General features: G+C 41.0%; 1 protein-coding gene across 2 annotated transcripts; it reads left to right on the top strand.

Annotated features, from left to right (window-relative positions):
* Positions 1 to 741: 741 nt before the first annotated feature.
* Positions 742 to 19,091, top strand: LOC115799221 (NLR family CARD domain-containing protein 3-like). Of its 2 annotated transcripts, XM_030756255.1 has the most exons (13): positions 742 to 873; positions 2,698 to 2,829; positions 2,914 to 3,066; positions 3,523 to 3,636; positions 7,463 to 7,529; positions 7,684 to 7,912; positions 7,999 to 9,793; positions 13,832 to 14,005; positions 14,290 to 14,463; positions 14,748 to 14,921; positions 16,121 to 16,294; positions 17,525 to 17,571; positions 17,747 to 19,091. In XM_030756255.1, exons 2-13 carry the CDS (start codon positions 2,741 to 2,743, stop codon positions 18,292 to 18,294), a joined length of 3,738 nt encoding a protein of 1,245 aa, XP_030612115.1. In that variant the 5' UTR covers positions 742 to 873; positions 2,698 to 2,740; the 3' UTR covers positions 18,295 to 19,091. The 2 variants fall into 2 exon arrangements, with proteins under 2 accessions (XP_030612115.1, XP_030612124.1); XM_030756264.1 differs by lacking the exons at positions 742 to 873; positions 2,698 to 2,829; positions 2,914 to 3,066 and having other exon boundaries at positions 3,429 to 3,636; positions 7,463 to 7,533.
* Positions 19,092 to 20,784: the final 1,693 nt, after the last annotated feature.

Genomic DNA, 20,784 nt, shown 5'->3' with positions numbered 1-20,784 from the left:
TCCTCTGCTAATAAACTGACAGATCAATAACCCAGAGGTTTAATTGATTTGTAATTAAAAATGCTCCTTTAAGTTTTTGAGCAGCGTCTAATCCTTTAACTAAAAGGTGTTTGTAAGGAAACTCCAAAACTTTTTGTTCTTCTGAAGACATTAATTATTAAACAGATTACAGTGTGTTTCAGTGAATATTAAATATGTTCACTGATTAGTATTTGCTTTTATGGAAACTGTAACTGTAGTCGGTATTCTGGAGGTATAAATAATGTTTACTGACACATGTGCAGACGTTGATTTGTGCAGTGAATGTTGTGCTTCATTGGACCAGATTTATTTTAATTAGTTTAATCAGTTTAGATGTATTTCTCACATTCCTTACACACAAACACTAATCATAGAGATGCCAGTATCTGGAGACTCAAACCAGCAACCTGCAGTTTACTAAGCAGCTGTTTCCACCTCTGGTTTTGTGTGGCCCAAGTTTCCCACCCAAACAGAACCAACTAGATCCAAGTCAGGTTTTCATCAGGACGTGAAGGTAGTTCAGCTTTTATGATGGCGTATGGCTTCTACTTTATTAAAGACAGATAATCAGTACATGAGAGAGCAACAGTCTTAATAGGAGCTCATTTCTGTGGTTGGGTCTGTGACTTGCATAGATAGATAGCTGGCATTAAATAAAGCAGTCATGTGACCACAGTTCCTCAATCAGACAAACACTTTCATTCACTTCCTGCTCACAGCTGCACTGAGTCTTCCTGCTGAGCTGTTACAGCCTGTTAGACTGTTTAAATCAGGAACTCTTTGACAGGATTGTGTGAATTGTGGAGCGGAGCTTCTTCTTCTGCTGCTGCTGCTGCTCTGTTTGCAGAAACTGTAAGTTTGCTGTTTCCTCCTTTAACAGTTTGAGGAACTTTACAGTTTGTTTCTGCTCTGTGATGTTTGGACACGTGTTCAGCTCTGATTTGTATTTGAAGATAAATCCATGATTACAGATTATTGATTGATTGGAATCAGTTTGAGGAACAGCTGATGTTTTTATTTATTTTCAGGAAACGTGCGGTCTGTTTTTATTTCCTGGAAGAAACCCGTCATCTCACTATTAAAGTCACACGTGATGACAACAGTGTACTGCTGTTTCCTGGTTGTCCTTTCAAAATAAAATATCAGTGTTTATGGGACTGGAAGTTTTTCATTTAGTGAAATATCTGAAGGTAGATTTAGACTGTTGACTGTAGAGCTGCAGCCATCAGATGATTGATTAAATAATGTATTAATTAATTAAAATGAGCTAATCATTTGTGGTTTTCGCCAACACCAGCTGTGAGATGTTGATAAACATCTTTGATGTTGATGATTTTCAGATGAAGCTAAACATTTGAAGATGCTGCATTCAGCTGCTGGGAACTCTACAAACTATAAAATGCTGAAAATAATTTAATAACAGTGAAGGTGATGGTTGGTTTGGGGTTTAGTCTGAACTACCTTTCAACTAAACCAAAGTGTTGTTTAGTTTTAGTTTTTACTGTGAAGCAGGAAAAAATATTTAGACTTTTATTAAACTACTTGCAGAAGCTGATATGGAACATCTGCTTGTATTTCCTATTTCAGACTAAGCAGTAATAATTAGTGTGAAGCTTTAATAAAACTGCTGATCCTCTCTGAATCATAGATCAGCTGAAATGCTGCTCAGATGTGTTTATTTGACTGAAGCTTCCAGTCAAACTGAATCACTGAGTGTGTGCTGGACTGCAGATTCATGTCTCCATCTAGTGGACTGAAAGCAATTCAATTCAGTTACCACCAAATCATAACAACGCACCTCAGGATGCTTTCTATTGTAAGCAAGATAATACAGAGAAAACCCAACAGTCAAAACGACCCCCGATGAGCAGCATTTGGCGACAGTGGGAAGGAAAAACTCCCTTTTAACAGGAAGAAACCTCCAGCAGAACCAGGCTCAGGGGGGGGGGGTCATCTGCTGAGGGGGGAGAGACAGAGATTAATAATAACTAATGATTAAATGCAGAGTGGGGTATGAACAGAGTAAATAAGGTGAATGAAAAGAAACAGTGCATTATGTGAACCCCCCAGCAGTCTAGGCCTATAGCAGCATAACTAAGGGAGGGTTCAGGGTCACCTGATCCAGCCCTAACTATAAGCTTTATCATAAAGGAAAGTTTTAAGCCTAATCTTAAAAATAGAGAGGGTGTCTGTCTCCCGAATCCAAGCTGGGAGCTGGTTCCACAGAAGAGGGGCCTGAAAGCTGAAGGCTCTGCCTCCCATTCTACTCTTAAGTATCCTAGGAACCACAAGTAAGCCAGCAGGCTGAGAGTGAAGTGCTCTGTTGGGGTGATATGGTACTATGAGGTCTTTGAGATAAGATGGGGCCTGATTATTCAAGACCTTGTGTATAAGAAGCAGAATTTTAAATTGTCTCACATCTAGAATAACATCTGGCCTCTCTGTGGAGTTTACATGTTCTCCATGTGTCTGTTTCCTCCAGGTACTCCAGTTTCCTCCCACAGTCCAAAGGCATGCAGTTTGTCGGTTTGGTTAATTGGTCAAAATAGAAGAAGTAGAGCAGCTCATGGCAGCTTCCTCTGCCACTGAGATGAAGCAGGAAAGAAGCAGCTGATATTTGAACAGCACACATGATGAAGTTGATGTGACCATGAATGATGTGTGTTTCCTCTGCAGGTGAAGGTAGAAAGTGTGTGTGAGCTGATGTGAATTCAGCAGCATGGATCAGTGTGAGGACAGAGAGGAGGGAGTCCCTCCCTCTAAAACCACTCTGTGTGGGGAACATGAGAGCCAGACCAAAGCTCAGAGGTGAGATGACCATCTCTAACTGTCCATGACTCTTCTCCATGTCACAGCTCAGCACTCACATCACTGCTGCATCATTATTCACAGGAACCCACCTGGACCTGGACCTGAACCTGAACCTGAACCTGAACCTGAACCTGGACCTGGACCTGGACCTGGACCCAGCTGTGTGTCCTTACAGAGTGACCAGTCAAAGGATTTTGCTCCTAATTTTAAACAAAGAGATTCCCCTGAGACAGAGTAAGTAGCTCCCACTTGTATTTGAGCTTTGGATCATTTATTATTTCTGACATCACATATGAGCAACTTAATAAAGATAAAATAAGATAAGATAAGATAAAACTTTAATGATCCCACGTCGGGGAAATTTGCGCATTACAGCAGCTCAGTACAGAGAAAAAATGAAAAGGATGAGTAAGAACAAATAACTAAACTAAAACTAAAATAGAATACAATAAAATAAAATAAAATAGCAAAAAACTATACACATATACATAAATATATATATCAATGTCAATACACACATTTACACATTTACATATCACACAAAAACATATTAGCAGTTTAATATTTTAAAATTTTCCTCCTAATTAGGGCCCGAGCACGAACTGTGCAAAGGCCCTATTGTTTTTGCTCTGTTTATTTTATAAAAATATTTTAAAGTATTTCAGAAATCAAAATATTTTTTTCTTTCAGCATCCAACAGAAACCAGACTCTCGTGAACTTGAGACCAGTTGTTTGTCCTTAAAGAGCAGCTGGTCAAAGGGTCTCGGTGCTGATTATAAAGGACAGCCTGCTGCTACAGAGAGGTACTCTGTCTTTTATTTTTAGTTGTTTAATTGTTATTCTTGGATGAATAAACCAAAAAACTACAACAATAATGCAGCTGAACTTCAGCTCAGATGGTCTCAGTCATCCACGTCATTGTCGTCTCTGGAGCTTAAAAAAAGGGCGACTGGACTTCTTTTTGTTTCTTGAAGACATTTCGCCTCTCATCCAAAAGGCTTCTTCAGTTCTCAAACCAAAAAGTGGAAAGACCCAGGTATTTAAAACCCCAGTGGGCGTAGTCTCCTGGAGGTGGTTGTGACCCACTATTGCTCATGTGCATAATCACATGTGCCAAGGTGTGAAGGGAGGCATGCATCATTGCTTAAACCTGCGCTCTAGACATAGTCAAACACACAAAAGAGGGGAAGGAGAGAAAGAAGGAGCCAACCCAGGAAGCTAGTGGAGCCCTAAGCAGTGTTAATTTCAGTGACGAACTATTTTTGTCATAGTTTTGATCAACAACCCTTTTTTTCATGACGAAAACAAGATGATAATGATATAAAAACGATGACGAAATTTACTGACACTTTCATCAATGAATGAAAACGAGAGGAAAATGCTTGGCGGGGATGACATCCAGTCAGAACTGATTGAATTTTGTGACAGGGCGGGACAAGTTGGGAAAACATCCAATCAAACGCACAGTTGCACAAATTTGATCTAAACCCGGGAAGACCAAACTAGCCTGTGAATTTTTCAGGCAGAGTAGGCCTACTCATCAATATTTTATTCTTATGCTCAATAAACAAGTTCAGGTAAATAAAGCATTAATAATATTCCATAACTTTTAATACATTTTTAATTTTGTGTAAGTGTGTATAATGACTAATTCAAGGGAACTAAAGAAAAAGCATTTACATTTTACACCCTTTATTTTTTAGTCGACTGAATCGACTGTAGATTTAGTCGAATGAATATTGGATTTTACACAATATAGGAGTGATAGATATTGTTCAGTATGAATAATATAATATTGCACAGAGATGTGGGTGTTGCACAGTTACAGTGGGTGAGTGTGAGAGTTCAGGGTGGTGATTGCTCTGCTGAAGAAACTGTTCCTGAGTCTGTTTGTTCTGGCTTTGATGCTCCTGTAGCTCCTGCCAGAGGGCAGCAGGTTAAACAGATCAAAGCCAGGGTGTGAGCTGTCCTTGGTGATGTTCCTGGCTCTGCTGATGCAGCGGGAGGTGTGGATGTCCATCAGGGAGGGGAGAGGGCAGCCAATAATTCTTTGTGCTGTCTTGACTACCCTCTGAAGCCTCCCCTTGTCTGTCTCAGTGCAGCTGCCGTACCATACTGTGATACAGTACGTCAGCAGGCTCTCAATGGATGAGCGGTAGAAGGTCAGCAGCAGGTTTGAATCCAAGTTGTTCTTCCTGTGGACCCTCAGGAAGTGAAGTCACTGCTGAGCCTTCTTGATAACAGCTGTGATGTTATCTGACCAAGAGTCAGAATGGTGGTCAGTGCCAGGTTGTTCTCTGAACACCAGGCTGTCAACTTCAGGACCTCCTCTCTGTAGCCTGCCTCATCTCCCCTTGAGATGAGTCCTACCGAGTTTTCATCAGTAAATGAGAGGGTTGCTTCCCTGTGCCTTCAGACTGCGGAACAAGTCCTCAGTTATTATTTGTGCTTATGCAGCGAATAACAGTTCAGTGTACCCACCCTTCTGGACGGGGTCAAGGGTGCTCCATCCGGTGTCTGCATCCTCCTGCTGAGAGACTTCAGTGCTCACATGGGCACGTGAGACCTGGAGGGGCATGATTGGGAGGAACGGCCTGCCTGATCTGAACCTGAATGGTGTCTTGTTATTGGACTTCTGCGCAATCCACAGTTTGTCCATAATGAACACCATGCCCTACATAAAGATGTCTATAAGTGCATGTGGCACCAGGACACCCTAGATCACAGGTTGAAGATCAATCATAATCATTTCATCAGATCTTCGGTCGTATGTTCTGGACACTCGGGTGAAGAGAGGAGCTGAGCTGTCAACTGATCACTACCTGGTGATGAGTTGGAACAGGTGGCAGGGGAGGATGCTGGACAGACCTGGTGGACCTAAACATATCGTGAGGCTGCACTAGGAATGCCTCACAGAGGCTCCCGTCCATGACATCTTCAACTGCACCTCCGGCAGAACTTTGATAGCATTCCAAGGGAGGCTGAGGACATTGAGTCCGAATGGACAATTTTCTGCATCTCTATTGTTGAGGCTGGATCAGGTGACCCTGAACCATCCCTTAGTTATGCTGCTATAGGCCTAGTCTGCTGGGGGTTCACATAATGCACTGTTTCTCATTCACCTTATTTACTTTGTTTATCCTCCACTCTGCATTTAATCATTAATTGATATTAATCTCTGGCTCTCTTCCACAGCATGTCTTTCTCTCCCCTCAGCCCAACCGGTCGCGGCAGATGACTGCCCCTCCCTGAGCCTGGTTCTGATGGAGGTTTCTTCCTGTTAAAGGGAGTTTTTCCTTCCCACTGTCGCCAAGTGCTTGCTCATAGGGGGTCGTTTTGACTGTTGGGTTTTCTCTGTTTTATTGTAGGGTCTTTACCCACAATACAAAGTTTGTTGTGATTTGGCGCTATATAAATAAAATTGAATTGAAGTGAAGTGAAGTGAAGTGAAGTGAAGTGAAGTGAAGTGAAGTGGTGCCTGTCATTGTAGTAATCACCAGATTCCAACATGACTGTCATGGTGGTAATCACCGGAGGTGAATGGAAGCATCAAGCTGAAGAAGGAGTCTTATCAGGCTTGGTTAGCCTGTGGAACTCTGGATGCAGCTGACACGTATCGGCAGGCCAACTGAAATGCGGCTCGGGCAGAGGCCGGAGCAAAAACTTGGGTGTGGGAGGAGTTTGGTGAGGCCATGGAAAACAACTTTCTGACTGCAATTCTGGTAAATTGTCAGGTGACTAAGGAGGGGAAAGCGGTCCTTTACTCACATGGTCTATAGTGTGGGTGGGGTGCTGCTGACTTCAACTGAGGCTATTGTCAGGTGGTGGAAAGAATACTTCATGGACCTCCTTAATCCCACTAACACACTTTCTGTAGTGGAAGCAGAATCTAGGGGTGAGGGGGATGACTTGCCCATCACTGGGGGTCAGGTCACTGAGGAGGTTAAACAACTCCTTGGTGGCAGGGCCCCTAGGGTGGATGAGATTCCAAGATTGCCCACTCAGGAACGAGTTGCTGCCCCAGGTGGAGGACTTTAAATATCTCTGGGTCTTATTCATGAGTGATGGGAGAAGGGAAGGGGAGATCGACATACGGATTGGGGCTGTGTCTGCAATGATGCGGACGCTGCACTGATCTATCGTGGTGAAGAGGGAGCTGAGTGTAAAAGTGAAGCTGTCTATTTATCGGTCAATCTACGTTCCTACCTACCTACCCAGCCCTGGATAAGTGGAAGAAAATGGATGGATGGATGCAAATTAATCAGGACAAAATCACATGTAAAATATAGCTTTATATCAGAATGCTAACAGGACTGATGTGAAGAATTTCTGGGTTCATAGACTGCTTGTAGCCGTGCTCTGCTTTCCAGTGAATCACATTAGGAAATTGCCCAATGCAATCAGTCTGAAATAACTCTGAATGCTATACTCCAGATCTCTTGTTTGTTCAGAGCTTTTAAGCAACTAATTGGATAAGCTGTTGATTCTGAGAGTTACAACTTACAAGCCTTTCATAGTAAAGTAAAGAGTCATCTAATTCAAATTTCATATTCAAACATCATGGACCATTGCATTCGTCTCTGTGTGGATGGATATAATGTAAGCCAATTCTTCATAATTCCTTCACAGATTGGACCAGGAGTGCTCAGAGTTTCCCAGTGGTCAATCTGCCCTGCAGCTGGACTCTATTTTTATGGTCTGTACGTGTACAGCAATTACTTTTACATCTATTCTGTTCTTAGCCATAACCATCATAATCTTTTGTAGTTGAGTGGATTGTCACTGAGTCCAACATGGATCTCATGTTTGGCTCCATTTCAGTCTGATATGATTCATGTGTTGATTCCCAGATGTTGGAGGACAACATCATGACTTTTGTGAAGAACGAGATGAAGAAGATCAAGAGGTTTCTGGGTCTTGATTGCCCCGAATGCTCAGAGAGTCAGATGGAGGATGAGGGGCTGTTGGAGGGTGAAGATGAAAAGAAGAGGAGAAATAGCAGAGAGGCATTTTTAAAGATCACCTTGCATTTCCTTAGGCGAATGAAGCAGGAGGACTTGGCTGACCATCTGCAGAGCAGTAAGAGGACATCATTTTATTATTTAAAACTTAAATTCTTGGATAAATAAGAAATTTTCTAATCTTTCTCTCTCTGTTATGTTCAGAAAACTCTGAAGCAGTTTGTCAGCATAAATTTAAATCTGCTCTGAAGAAGAAGTTCCAGTGTGTGTTTGAGGGGATTCCTAAAGCAGGAAACCCAACCCTCCTGAATCAGATCTACACAGAGCTCTACATCACAGAGGGAGGGGCTGCAGAGGTCAATGATGAACATGAGGTCAGACAGATTAAAAAGGCCTCCAGAAAACCAGACAGACCAGAAACAACAATCAGACAAGAAGACATCTTTAAAGGCTCAGCTGGAAGAGATGAACCAATCAGAACAGTGCTGACAAAGGGAGTGGCTGGCATTGGGAAAACATTCTTAACACAGAAGTTCACTCTGGACTGGGCTGAAGACAAAGCCAACCAGGACATCCAGTTCATGTTTCCATTCACTTTCAGAGAGCTGAATGTGCTGAAAGAGGAAAAGTTCAGCTTGGTGGAACTTGTTCATCACTTCTTTACTGAAACCAAAGAAGCAGGAATCTGCAGCTTTGAAGACTTCCAGGTTGTGTTCATCTTTGATGGTCTGGATGAGTGTCGACTTCCTCTGGACTTCCACAAAACTACAATCCTGACTGACCCTAGAAAGTCCACCTCAGTGGATGTGCTGCTGATTAACCTCATCAGGGGGAACCTGCTTCCTTCTGCGTGCCTCTGGATAACCACACGACCTGCAGCAGCCAATCAGATTCCTCCTTGGTGTGTTGACATGGTGACAGAAGTGAGAGGGTTCACTGATCCACAGAATGAAGAATACTTCAGGAAAAGATCCAAGGATAATTTACAGACCAGCAGGATCATCTCCCACATCAAGACATCACGAAGCCTCCACATCATGTGCCACATCCCAGTCTTCTGCTGGATCACTGCTACAGTTCTGGAGGATGTGCTGAAAACCAGAGAGAGAGGAGAGCTGCCCAAGACCCTGACTGAGATGTACATCCACTTCCTGGTGGTTCAGGCCAAAGTGAAGAAGGTCAAGTATGATGGAGGAGCTGAGACAGATCCACACTGGAGTCCAGAGAGCAGGAAGATGATTGAGTTTCTGGGAAAACTGGCTTTTGATCAGCTGCAGAAAGGAAACCTGATCTTCTATGAATCAGACCTGACAGAGTGTGGCATCGATATCAGAGCAGCCTCAGTGTACTCAGGAGTGTTCACACAGATCTTTAAAGAGGAGAGAGGGCTGTACCAGGACAAGGTGTTCTGCTTCATCCATCTGACTGTTCAGGAGTTTCTGGCTGCTCTTCATGTCCATCTGACCTTCATCAACTCTGGACTCAATCTGCTGGAAAAACAAACAACCTCCAAGAGGTCAAAAGCAAGAGAATCTGGTGCAACACACCTCTACCAGAGTGCTGTGGACAAGGCCTTAGAGAATCCAAATGGACACCTGGACTTGTTCCTCCGTTTCTTCCTGGGTCTTTCTCTGCAGGCCAATCAGACTCTCCTGCAGGGTCTACTGATCAAGTCAGAAAGTAGCTCACAGACCAATCAGGAAACAGTCCAGTACATCAAGGAGAAGATCAATGAGAGTCTGTCTTCAGAGAAAATCATCAACCTGTTCCACTGTCTGAATGAACTGAATGATTGTTCTGTAGTGGAGGAGATCCAGAAGTGCTTGAATTCAGGAACTATATACCCAGACCAACTCTCCCCTGCTCAGTGGTCAGCTCTGGTCTTCATCTTACTGTCATCAGAAAAAAATGTGGATGTGTTTGACCTGAAGAAATATGTTGCTTCAGAGGAGGCTTTTCAGGGGCTGCTTCCACTGTTCAAAGTGTCCAACAAAGCTCTGTAAGATAAGTTTTTTCTATTGCACTTTTCACAGACAGTCACAAAGCACTTTACAACAAAATCGAGTAAAATAAATAAAATCATGCTCTTAATAGTAATACAAAATCAGCTTAAGACAGAATAAAGTAAAAGGTAGTTACTGTGAGTAAAAGTCTCAACAGAAAGCCTGGTTAAACAAAAAAGAATAAAACAGGTTTAAAGTGTTTTTAAAGCTGGAGTCTGTTTTGTTTTTTTCTCATTGGGTTTGGTGTGCAGGGAAATGTCTGCAAGATGTGATCAGCTCTATATTTGCAAAGCATGATCAGGAATCCTAATATCCACCAACATGTCTGCAGGGAAAATAATAATACATTTTATTTATAGGCGCCTTTCAGGGCACTCAAGGTCACCTTACAAATAAAAACAATCAAAGATGAAAACAGCAAAAGCACAATTACGCAATAAACAAAAAATTGAAGAAAAGCAAAACAGTAGTTAAGACCAAGATAAAATCGTAGAACCCACCCAGTCACAGGCCAAAAGCTTGTTTGAACAGATGGGTTTTTAGACGAGATTTAAAAAGAGATCAGCTGTTTGTGACCTTTAAAGGTTGCGGTAGAGCATTCCAGAGATGGGGTGCTGTATGACAAAAGGCTCTAGACCCCATAGTTGCTAAACGGACAGAAGGTATAGTGAGGAGCAGTGACGAAGAAGAATGAAGTGGGCGTGAGGGAGTATAGTAATGGATTAGAGCAGCAATGTAGGGGGGGAGCAAGGTTATGAAGAGTGAGAAGGTGAAGGTGAGAGGAAGAATCTTGTATTTGATACGGTAGTCAATTGGAAGCCAATGTAGGTCCTGAAGGATGGGAGTGATGTGTTGAGGAGAGGAGGTTCGGGTAATGATACGTGCAGCAGAGTTTTGAACCATCTGTAACTTACAGAGAAGTTTGAGTGGTAGACCAGCGAGAAGTGAATTGCAGTAATTCAATCGAGAAGTGACAAGAGCGTGGACAAGAGTTGCAGGTGTAAGAGAAGGACGGAGACGATTAATGTTATGTAAGTGAAAATAAGCAGACCGAGTGAGGTTTTTGACTTGAGCCTCAAAAGAAAGAGTGCTATCGAGGATGACACCCAGACTCTTAACTTGGGAGAAGATGGGGACAGTGAAATTATCAATGGTGAGTGTGAAGTGATTGGATTTTGCAAGGGTGGATTTGGCACCAATCAGCAGGATTTCTGTTTTATCATTATTCAATTTGAGAAGATTGTCAGAAAACCAAGATTTTATTTCAGAAAGACAGTCAGAAAGGGAGGACAGGGGGAGAAGAGCATTTGGTTTAGAAGAGACATAGAGCTGGGTGTCATCGGGATCAAAAAAAAAATGTCCTAAAAATATGTCCTAAAGGTAATAAGTAAATAACAAAGAGAAGAGGACCAAGGACAGAGCCCTGAGGAACATAGGAGGAGACTGGGGTGATGGATGACTTGGCAGTTTTGAGCTGAATGTATTGGGTGTGACCAGAAAAGTATGACTGAAACCAAAGAAAAGGAATACCTGTAAAACCTAGTGAAGCTAATCTGTGAAGGAGGATTGAATGGGAAATAGTGTCGAAAGCTGCACTAAGGTCGAGAAGAATGAGTATGGTTAAGAGACCAGAGTCAGCTGCCATTAAAAGGTCATTTGTGATTTTAACTAATGCAGACTCGGTGCTGTGTAGAGGACGAAAACCAGACTGAAATTCCTCGAAAAGATTATTATTAGAGAGGTAATTGTAAACCTGGTTGGCTACAATTCGTTCAAGAATTTTAGCAAGGAATGGAAGATTAGAGATGGGCAGAAAATTATTCAAATTATTGGGATCAGCCCCCTGCTTCTTTAACAATGGAGAAATAATAGCTGTTTTAAATGGCAAAGGAACTTGACCAGAAGTAAGAGAGAGGTGCATGATATTTGTTATAAGTGGAGACAGAGGTGATAAGCAGATTTTGACCAGGTAGGTCGGCAGAGGATCTAACTTGCAGGTGGAAGCTTTGGATTTCTGAATAACGGCAGATATTTCACTAGAGGATGGAAGCAAAAAACTAGAAAAAGTAACAGTTGGTGAATTACAAGAGACTATTTGGGATGAAGCAGGTACAGAATGGCTCTGAGAGGTTAATTGCTGGTGGATCTGTTCAATTTTACAGTTGAAGAAGTTCATAAAATTATTGCAATGCTCAATAGTATACATATCACACAATAGCAGTTGAGGAGGTTTGAGTATAGAATTCAAAGTAGAGAACAGTATTTTAGAATTTGCTTCAGCAGATGTAAAGAGATTCGCATAATACTCAGCCTTGGTTGTAGACAGAGCATTTTTATAGGCCTGAATATGGTCGGCATACATATCTTTATGAACCATAAGTCCAGTCTTCCTAAAGAGGTGCTCTAGACGGCGACCCTTAGCTTTTAGGAGCCGAAGATCTGGAGTATACCAGGGTGCAGGATGAGAAAAATATACAGTTTGAGTTTTAACAGGAGCAATATCCTCCAAGATGTTCTGCAGTTCACTGTTATAATGAGTAACCAGGTCATCCAGAGTAGATAAATTATCTTTACTAGGAAGACTATAAAGTCTGTCAAGCAAAGTCAGATGATCAATATTTTTTAAATTTCAAAAGGGAATAGAGCAAGGTAAATTAACATTAGTGACCAGCAAGTTGATATTAAAGGATACCAGTTTATGGTCAGATATAGTGAGATCTGATAGAGTCCAGTTGGAGGGAGTTATTCCGGAACAGCAAACCAAGTCCAATATGTAGCCTTTAACATGTGTAGGAGAGTCAACACATTGTTGCAAACCAAAACTGTCCAAGCAGGATATAAGGTCCCTGGCGAGTGGATCAGCAGCATTATCAATATGAACACTGAAGTCGCCCAGCAAGATAAAATATGGTGACATAGTCGATAATGAAGACAAACATGCAGAAAGTTCATTTATAAAATCCGAGCTTCTTTTAGGTGGGCGATACAAAACTGCTAAAAGTGTGGGCATAGCTCCTTTTATCTCTAGGGCGATTCATTCAAAGGAGGCGAAATGAGGTACGGGGATAGATTTAACTTCAATTTCTCCTGGTAGAATATCGCCAGATATGGCCAGAATAGACTGTGACGGATCCAAAGGGGAAAAAAATGCCTTAGAGGAAGAGATACCATACTTTCTAGAGATTTTATTTCCTTGTTTTGGTTTAGAGGGTCTTATCTCACATTATCTCACTGAGTGGATTATTTTATACTAGAAGTGAGGAAAAGCAAAGCCTACATATAAGTGAAGGAGAGTGTAACAGAGATTGTTTGTTATTTGTTTTCCCTGCAGTCATACTGATGGATATCTGTTCATGCTTCAGTTAGAAACTTAGTTATGTATTGTAAACTGTTTGGATATGCCTGGGAAAAGCCATTATATTATTGCATGAAACAGTGATGAGCGCACTTGGAGGACATCCGGTTTCCCAGCTGATTCCACTAGTTGCACACCTGACCCGATGAGGAAAAATCAAATAGTGTGTGACTCCAGCTCATGGTGCTCACGGTGAACCACCTGTGCACCAACAGGCTTTCCGCCACACAGTCCTCATTTATAAAATGCTCTACAAACCCCTGCATAACAGCCAATACCTACATCTTCCTAATTCATTGCTACTAGCCAATAATAAAGAAACACTTACTGCTGAAGGCACAGAGTGAAAATGGGCAGTATATCCTTGTTTTAGAACATAAATATGTTAATACAGTATCTCAAAATGAAACAAATAAATAGCTGTAAATCCCACATGTGAGGTTGTGCTGAAAAAAATGCCAAAATAGGCAAGGTAAACAGTTTCTATGGTGTAATATGTTGGTAAAATCAAAAGTGGTCCGAAATAGTCAATTATACCATACACTCCAGAGGGTTCAAATATTGAAATGTTTTCTCCCCCAGTGACATTGGTAAATAAAGGTCTGTCTTTGGTGGTATTAGGTTTCTTTTATGCAGAGAAAAATAAATCACTCCTGTTTCCTAACTTTGGTGTCTTTAGATTAAGTGACTGTGGCCTCTCACAGAGAAGCTGTGAAGCTCTGTCCTCAGTTCTCAGCTCCCAGCCCTCTACCCTGAAAGAGCTGGACCTGACTAATAACGAGCTGCAGGATTCAGGAGTGGAGATTCTTTCTGCTGGACTGCAAAGTCCACACTCTAAACTGGAAACTCTCAGGTTAGACCACTGTTATATTGTAAATGTTTGTTATTATATTTTTAAAAATACAGTAAGAACTGTATTTGTAATTGCAAGGCAAGAATAATTAATCAGTGCTGAGGGTATGCCATCTGTTTTTATATTATTATCAATAAACTTTTACCTTTATACTGTGTTTCCATTGTACCTGGAAGATGATTAAATATTGCAAAAACTAGCAACTAATGACTGCACCATGATTACATTTTAACATTTAATCATGCTGTAGTGTAAATTGTATTTGTCTACTTGTTTATTTTCAGCCTGAGTGTCTGTAAACTCTCAGAAAGAGGCTGTGAATCTTTGTCCTCAGTTCTCAGCTCCCAGTCTTCCAGTCTGACAGAACTGGACCTGAGTAACAACAACCTGCAGGATTCAGGAGTGACGCTTCTTTCTGCTGGATTGAAGAGTCCACACTGTAAACTAGAAACCCTCAGGTCAGCCCAGGTTATTTTTTTGATGTTTTTATTTTACAAAAACAAACAATAAGAACTGTTGCATAAAATATAGTAAATTTAAATGTGTCCACTGAATAATGCTTTTTATATATATTTCTAACCTGGGTATATTATTAAGATACAAAATGATTCCACTGAATCATTGAATTCATTGAAATAATGATACATTTACCAAATCTAATAATTAACAGTACCATAATGAAACTTAATAACACTATTATAATACCATTTTTTAAAATTCATGTTCATTATTGTTTCTTTAGGCTAAGCCTTTGTAACCTCTCAGAGAGAAGCTGTGAAGCTCTGTCCTCAGTTCTCAGCTCCCAGTCCTCTAGTCTGACAGAACTGGACCTGAGTAACAATGACCTGAAGGATTCTGGAGTGAAGATGTTGTCAGTTGGATTGGCAAACCCACGCTGTATAATGGAAACACTCAGGTAAGCTCAAAAGTAAAATTAAAAATAAATTGAATTATTATTAATTTATTTTTACAATATTGGAGACAAACCCCCAACACCCAGACAGGAAGAGACGTTTAGCAGGACCAGGCTCACTAAGGGGAAGCCATCTACTGTGACTGGTTGGGATTTAGGTGAAAGATAAGCAAAGAAGAAAGTCCCTGTTAGTACTCTTGTGTCCTATTTTGGATCAATTGAAGGCTTTTCAGGAAGTGTTTAGAACAGCCTGATTGAAAATGAATTACAATAGTCCTTCCTTGGACAAAACATGTATGATAAGCTTTTAACATCACACTGGATGTTTCCAATTTTAGAACTATTGCTCAGATGAAACAAAGCAGTCCTACATATTTGTTTAATGTGCTCATTTAAGGATGCATTTGGGAGAAAAATTACTCCAAGATTCCTCAGTGTTGCCAGAGTAATGCCATCCAGAGTCAGATTCTGGTTAGATACCATGTTTGAGGTTTTTAGGTTCAAGTACGATATCTTCAGTTTTGTTTAACTTTAGAAGTAGAAAATTGTAGGACAATTTAACAATGTCTTTATGACAGCTCTCTAGTTTAAGTAATTTGTGCATCTGCTTTCATAAATATAACTGGGAATCATCTGCATAGAAACTGAAATATATGCAGCATTTTCTAGTAGTTACCAAAGGGAGGCATGAATAACCAACAGAGATCAATGGAAATGTGGAACTCCATGGCTAAATTGTGGTTTTTTTTTTCCTCAAACCAGCACAGCCTGTTTCCTTTAATACAATCACACATTTAAGTTTGTTGTAAAATGTTGTGATCAGCATGTGAATGATGCACTGATGCCTAAAAGAACAAGCAGAGAAGTAAAGTCCACTGTCAGAGGCCAAACGGAGGACACCAGCATTCTCACTGCCTCACTTTAACCATTCCTCCACCAAATGATCACATAGCTGTTTTAATACGCATTTGAGAATGTTTTACATGTAAGGAAGGTTGGAGATAAATCTAATTAGCTAAAACAGTCAAATAAAAATGAAAAATTCTAAACATTTGTTAAAAAAATTAGGTCAAACCCACAAATCACAAGAGTTGATTATTTGGATGTGGTAATTACTTAAATATCAATACTTCAGAAACAGTTATTATAACTGACAACAGTTCTTTCATATTATCTGTTGTGCATGTTTTGTGTGTCCACAGTCTGTCAGGCTGCCTGATCACAGAAGAAGGCTGTGCTTCTCTGGCCTCAGCTCTGAGCTCCAATCCTTTCCATCTCAGAGAGTTGGACATAAGTTACAATCATCCAGGAGACTCAGGAATGAAGCTGCTGTATTCTGGGCTGCAGGATGTAAACTGGAGACTGGACACACTCAGGTATGGAAAAAACTGCTGCAGCACAAAACACCATTTAATAGAGGAAGATGTAGACAGCTGACAGATTAATTTCTGTTGTTGACTGATATTCGTTGATCGGATAAATTTTAATGTGGGATATCAAATTAAAAGAAATAAATTGAATCAAAAACAGTTAGCAGATTGGTTAGTTAGTGCTACTGTAGCTATCTTTACCAGTTATTGAGCAGAAAGGACAAGCTTTACTGAGAACAACTCATTCCAATGAGTGTGAACAGTAGATTCAGCACTGACGAGGCTAAACTGAGCACTCTAGAGAAGAGGTGCAACCATAAGATATACAGATGGCCAGGCAGGAGAGTCAGCTGACATTTCATGGATGAGGTATGAAGTGAAGCAGCGCGTTTATGTATTTTAAAGAGCAATACCTAGGCTGGCTGAGTCAGCTGATTTTCAGAAGGCATAGCTAAGTGACACATGGAGGATTTGAAGAGACTAATTGAAAATGGCTGTGATGCTTTTATAACCAAACAAATCTGACTGCAAAACAGAATGTAGGCCTTTATGCTAAAGGGAGATGCCACAACAGGTTATTGCTTCATCAGCATTGGTTTACTAGCGGCTGTGTGCTGTAGTAAGCCGACTATCAGCCTGATCCATCATGGACTAAACTATAATGAAGGATAGATTTCCTTCTCTGCCAGGAACTGACCGGATGACTTATGCTCATTAATATCCGACTAAACATTCTTACATACAAATGTCTCATGCAATTATGTAATAAAAAAAATAAACAAGGAAACAAACAAAAACCTCATATCACCTGGTCAACAAACACCACAACAAGGTTCAATTACAGCCACCAAGGAGGTGATGTTTTCGGTAGTGCATCTGTGGCAGCCAGTCTGTGGACATGATGACTTGAAAAGTAGAATGAATACTCATAAAACTTCATAGTGGGCCAGAGTGGGGTCATTTTAACAAGCCATTAAATTTAACCTTACATCCACCAAGGTCATCAAGGTCAACTTATTGATTTATTTGTCAGAAAGTGACAAACAAAAAACCCTTATAACCTAGAAACTATGATTTTTACAAATGTGTTGTGTATTGTCAACATATAAAAATTACTGTATAAGTGTTGGACTGTTCCTTTATCAGTGTGTAACAGTGTGTGTCTGAGAGTGATGTAATGTCCATGTGTGCATGCTGACAGAGACTGTGCTGCTCTGACCCCCCTCCTCCTTTCAGGGCGGAGCCTGCTGGAGTGCGATGGCTGAGCCCAGGTCTGAGGAAGTGTAAGTGTGTTTTTAATGTGATTGATGAAAACAAAGCAGCACACATTCAACCATCTTCAAACTGTCACATCACTCATTCACATCTCTGATGTCAGGAGTCATCATCAAAGTGTCAATCAATGAACAGATGATGGATCAATAACTGCAGCTGGATTGTGTTTGTTCTCTCCATCAGATTCCTGTCAACTCACAATCGACACAAACACAGTGAACACAAAACTCAAACTGTCTGACAACAACAGGAAGGTGACACATATGGGGTCTCGCTCACTATACAGAGATGATGATAACTCTCTTCAGCTGCTGTGTAGCAATGTTCTGAGTGGTCGCTGTTACTGGGAAGTCGAGTGGAGTGGATGCCTTGAAATATCTGTGAATTACAGAGGAATCAAAATGAGTGGAATCAGAGCTGACTGTGAAGTTGCAGAAAATGATCAGTCTTGGAGTTTGGACTGCATTATTGATGATTATGGTGTCTTGCGCAATAATGGAAAGGTATGCTGCTTCTTGTCCTCCTTCCCCTCTCCCACCTTCACTGTCTCCTCCTCTGCATATTACAGAGTAGGAGTGTATGTGGACAGTCCTGCTGCCACCGTGTCCTTCTATAACATCTCCTCTGACACTCTGATCCACCTCCACACCTACAACACCACATTCACTGAACATCTTTATCCTGGGTTTAGACTCTGGCCTGATTCCTCAGTGATTCTGTGCAGAGTTTAGTGTAGAGAATCCCCTTTAATGTGCACACGTTGGGAGAATGCTTATCATAAATATTATGGTGGTCACAGTGCACATTAGTGCAGTCTTCTGTAAGTGTGACAGTGAGCCCAGTCTCAGTACAGTTTGCTATAAGTTGCAGTTATAGTCACATGTATGCCTCCTGTGGTTAAAAATATTTTTTCTCCAATATGTATCTTCTGTTTTTCACTCATGATCATTCATGGGGTGAGTTATCTGATTTCTGGCAGTGTGACTGATGACCAAGTCTCTGACTAACACCTTGGATGAGGCTGTCATAAGTCTTGGGGGGACCCTCTCAGTTAGTAACCATCTTTGTCCCTCTGGCCTTTCCGAACAATCAGAATATAGTTACTACTTTTAATGAACTAGTTTCCACTGTTGTTTCATGGTCTTCACCATGTTCTACAGCTATGTGATTTAAACAGATGAACACCAGCAGACTTTCTGAGAGTTTCATTGTTTATAAAGTGGAAAAATATCATGTAAAAGACTGAAACATTCAACATGTATAAGCTACAATGAAGACTGCTAAATGCAGTATACGAGTAAAAGAAATACTCTAGATGTTCAAAAGGGGAGGAAAAACAGCTTAAATCTGGTTAACTGTAGTTTTTTTTACTTTATACTTAATTGTGTACAAATGTCTAGATGAATTATCCATATATTACAATTGTAGCATAATTTCATAGTTTTATTAATTTACAGCATTGGTTGTATAACAGTATGTGAGTGATGTTTCTTCCAGGCTGAAATTAAAATGAAAATAAAACAAACTGACAGCAAACAAACTGAACTGGAATCATCTGTTCATTAAGTTTTACATTTTGAAAATGAAATTGTTTGGGTATATTTGACTCCTGTATGAAATGTGTGCATTTCCCATATTAACAGCATTTATTAGAGGGAATGCTGTGGTCCTGGGTTTGTCGTCCTTCCTGTCTCTCTCTTTGACCTCGCTCTGTCACCTCTCAGGTGGAGCAGTGGGCTGCCTCTCAGAGTTTGCCCTCTGGTTTTCCTGGCTCTGCATCAGCTCATCAGTCCTGCAGTATTTAAAGACTGGCCTGTGCCTCTATACTCAGTGGTTACCTCCTCAGAGGTGGCCATTAGGCTAACAATGTTTCCACTCAGTCCTTCTGTCCTAAGAACCAGACGGACTCTGGAGAGAGCTGTTTCTGAGGATGGCTCATGGACCAATTCCAAAGACTGTTTGACCAAAAGACGCTTATTAATAAATTCCTTCTTATCCTACACTCTGCATGTGTGTCAGGCGTCCTCAGAGCTTAACACATATAAAATGTCACTGAACAAAAGGATAAGAGTACTGGTAGGTAACAGGCTCCAGTTCTATGAGGTTCTGTGGCAGCACCTGTGACGGCAGCAAGGCCACAGAACACTTATCTCTTGGATGGGTGTTCTGGAACGTACTTTCATTGTATACTTGTGTACAATGATATTAAAGTTGAATCTAATCTATTCTAATCTAATCTAATCTAATCTAATCTAATCTAATCTAATCTAATCTAATCTATCAGGGATCACATGTGCTGGAGAAATGAGTCATATTAAAAGCTCCAGGATTTAGACCCATCCTTAAATACTAAGGCCTTTATATGCCTTTATTAAATACTCTACAGTAAAAAGACTATCAAATTGTTCTGTTTACCATTTCAGTTCATGTTTCTAGCATTTTTTCTAGTTTCTAAACCTGTGAAAATCTGCACCTCTGTGCTGAATGTAGTGACTGACTGTGACTCATGGAGACCATCATGATTGTGTCTTTGTAAAACTTAATCTTTCACCAGCAGGTGGGGACAGTTCACCATCAATAAAGAGTCAGACTCCACATAAAGTAGCAGAATACAGTGAAGCAAAGAATCGACACTATTAGAAACAGTATCTCTACTCTGCCTTATTACAACACAAGAATAATCTGACAATGAGGATCAAATAAATTTCTTTCTCTGCAACTTCAGCTGTAAATCTGTGTCAGCTGCAGGGGCTGATGGGAGGTTTGGGGGCGTGTTAGAAACCATGTGGTCCATCAATAACTCATCCTTGTTTGTCCTCAGCTCTATCAGAGCTCTGCTGCTCTCCAGGGTCACCAGAGGAAACTCCACCGCACACAATGCTTTTCCTCCCAGCTGCTGCTCTGTGCTGCCTCTGCTCAGGTGAGTGAGGAGTGAGGAGCACTCCACCTGTAACAAACACTGCTGTACTAACCTGTGTGTGTCTCTACAGCAATGGTCACCATGGCTGCAGAGCTGATACAAGAAGAATTAACTCTGACCAGGAGAGCTGGAGAAAGAGTCTCCTTCAGCTGTGGGGGGACGGACCAGTGCAGCGGTACTGTTGTAGACTGGTACCAGAAGACAGGCACAAGAGATACATTCAGAATGCTTCTCTATATCAACAAGAAAAATGGTGCAATTACTAAAGGCTACAACCACCCTGAGGAGGATGATTTCACAG

The sequence above is a fragment of the Archocentrus centrarchus genome, chromosome 2 (assembly GCF_007364275.1).
Source record: "Archocentrus centrarchus isolate MPI-CPG fArcCen1 chromosome 2, fArcCen1, whole genome shotgun sequence".
NCBI lineage: Eukaryota > Metazoa > Chordata > Actinopteri > Cichliformes > Cichlidae > Archocentrus > Archocentrus centrarchus.
Note: the sequence above shows the minus strand (reverse complement) of the source record. Positions and strands in the feature narration are given on the sequence as shown.

What these genes read in the sequence shown, in the direction of transcription:
- LOC115799221 (XM_030756255.1), top strand. Translation starts at nt 2,741, where the DNA reads ATGGATCAGTGTGAGGACAGAGAGGAGGGAGTCCCTCCCTCTAAAACC. An exon ending in AGCCAGACCAAAGCTCAGAG is followed by an intron (nt 2,830 to 2,913) that starts GTGAGATGACCA and finishes CATTATTCACAG; the next exon opens with GAACCCACCTGGACCTGGAC. An exon ending in TCTAAACTGGAAACTCTCAG is followed by an intron (nt 14,006 to 14,289) that starts GTTAGACCACTG and finishes GTTTATTTTCAG; the next exon opens with CCTGAGTGTCTGTAAACTCT.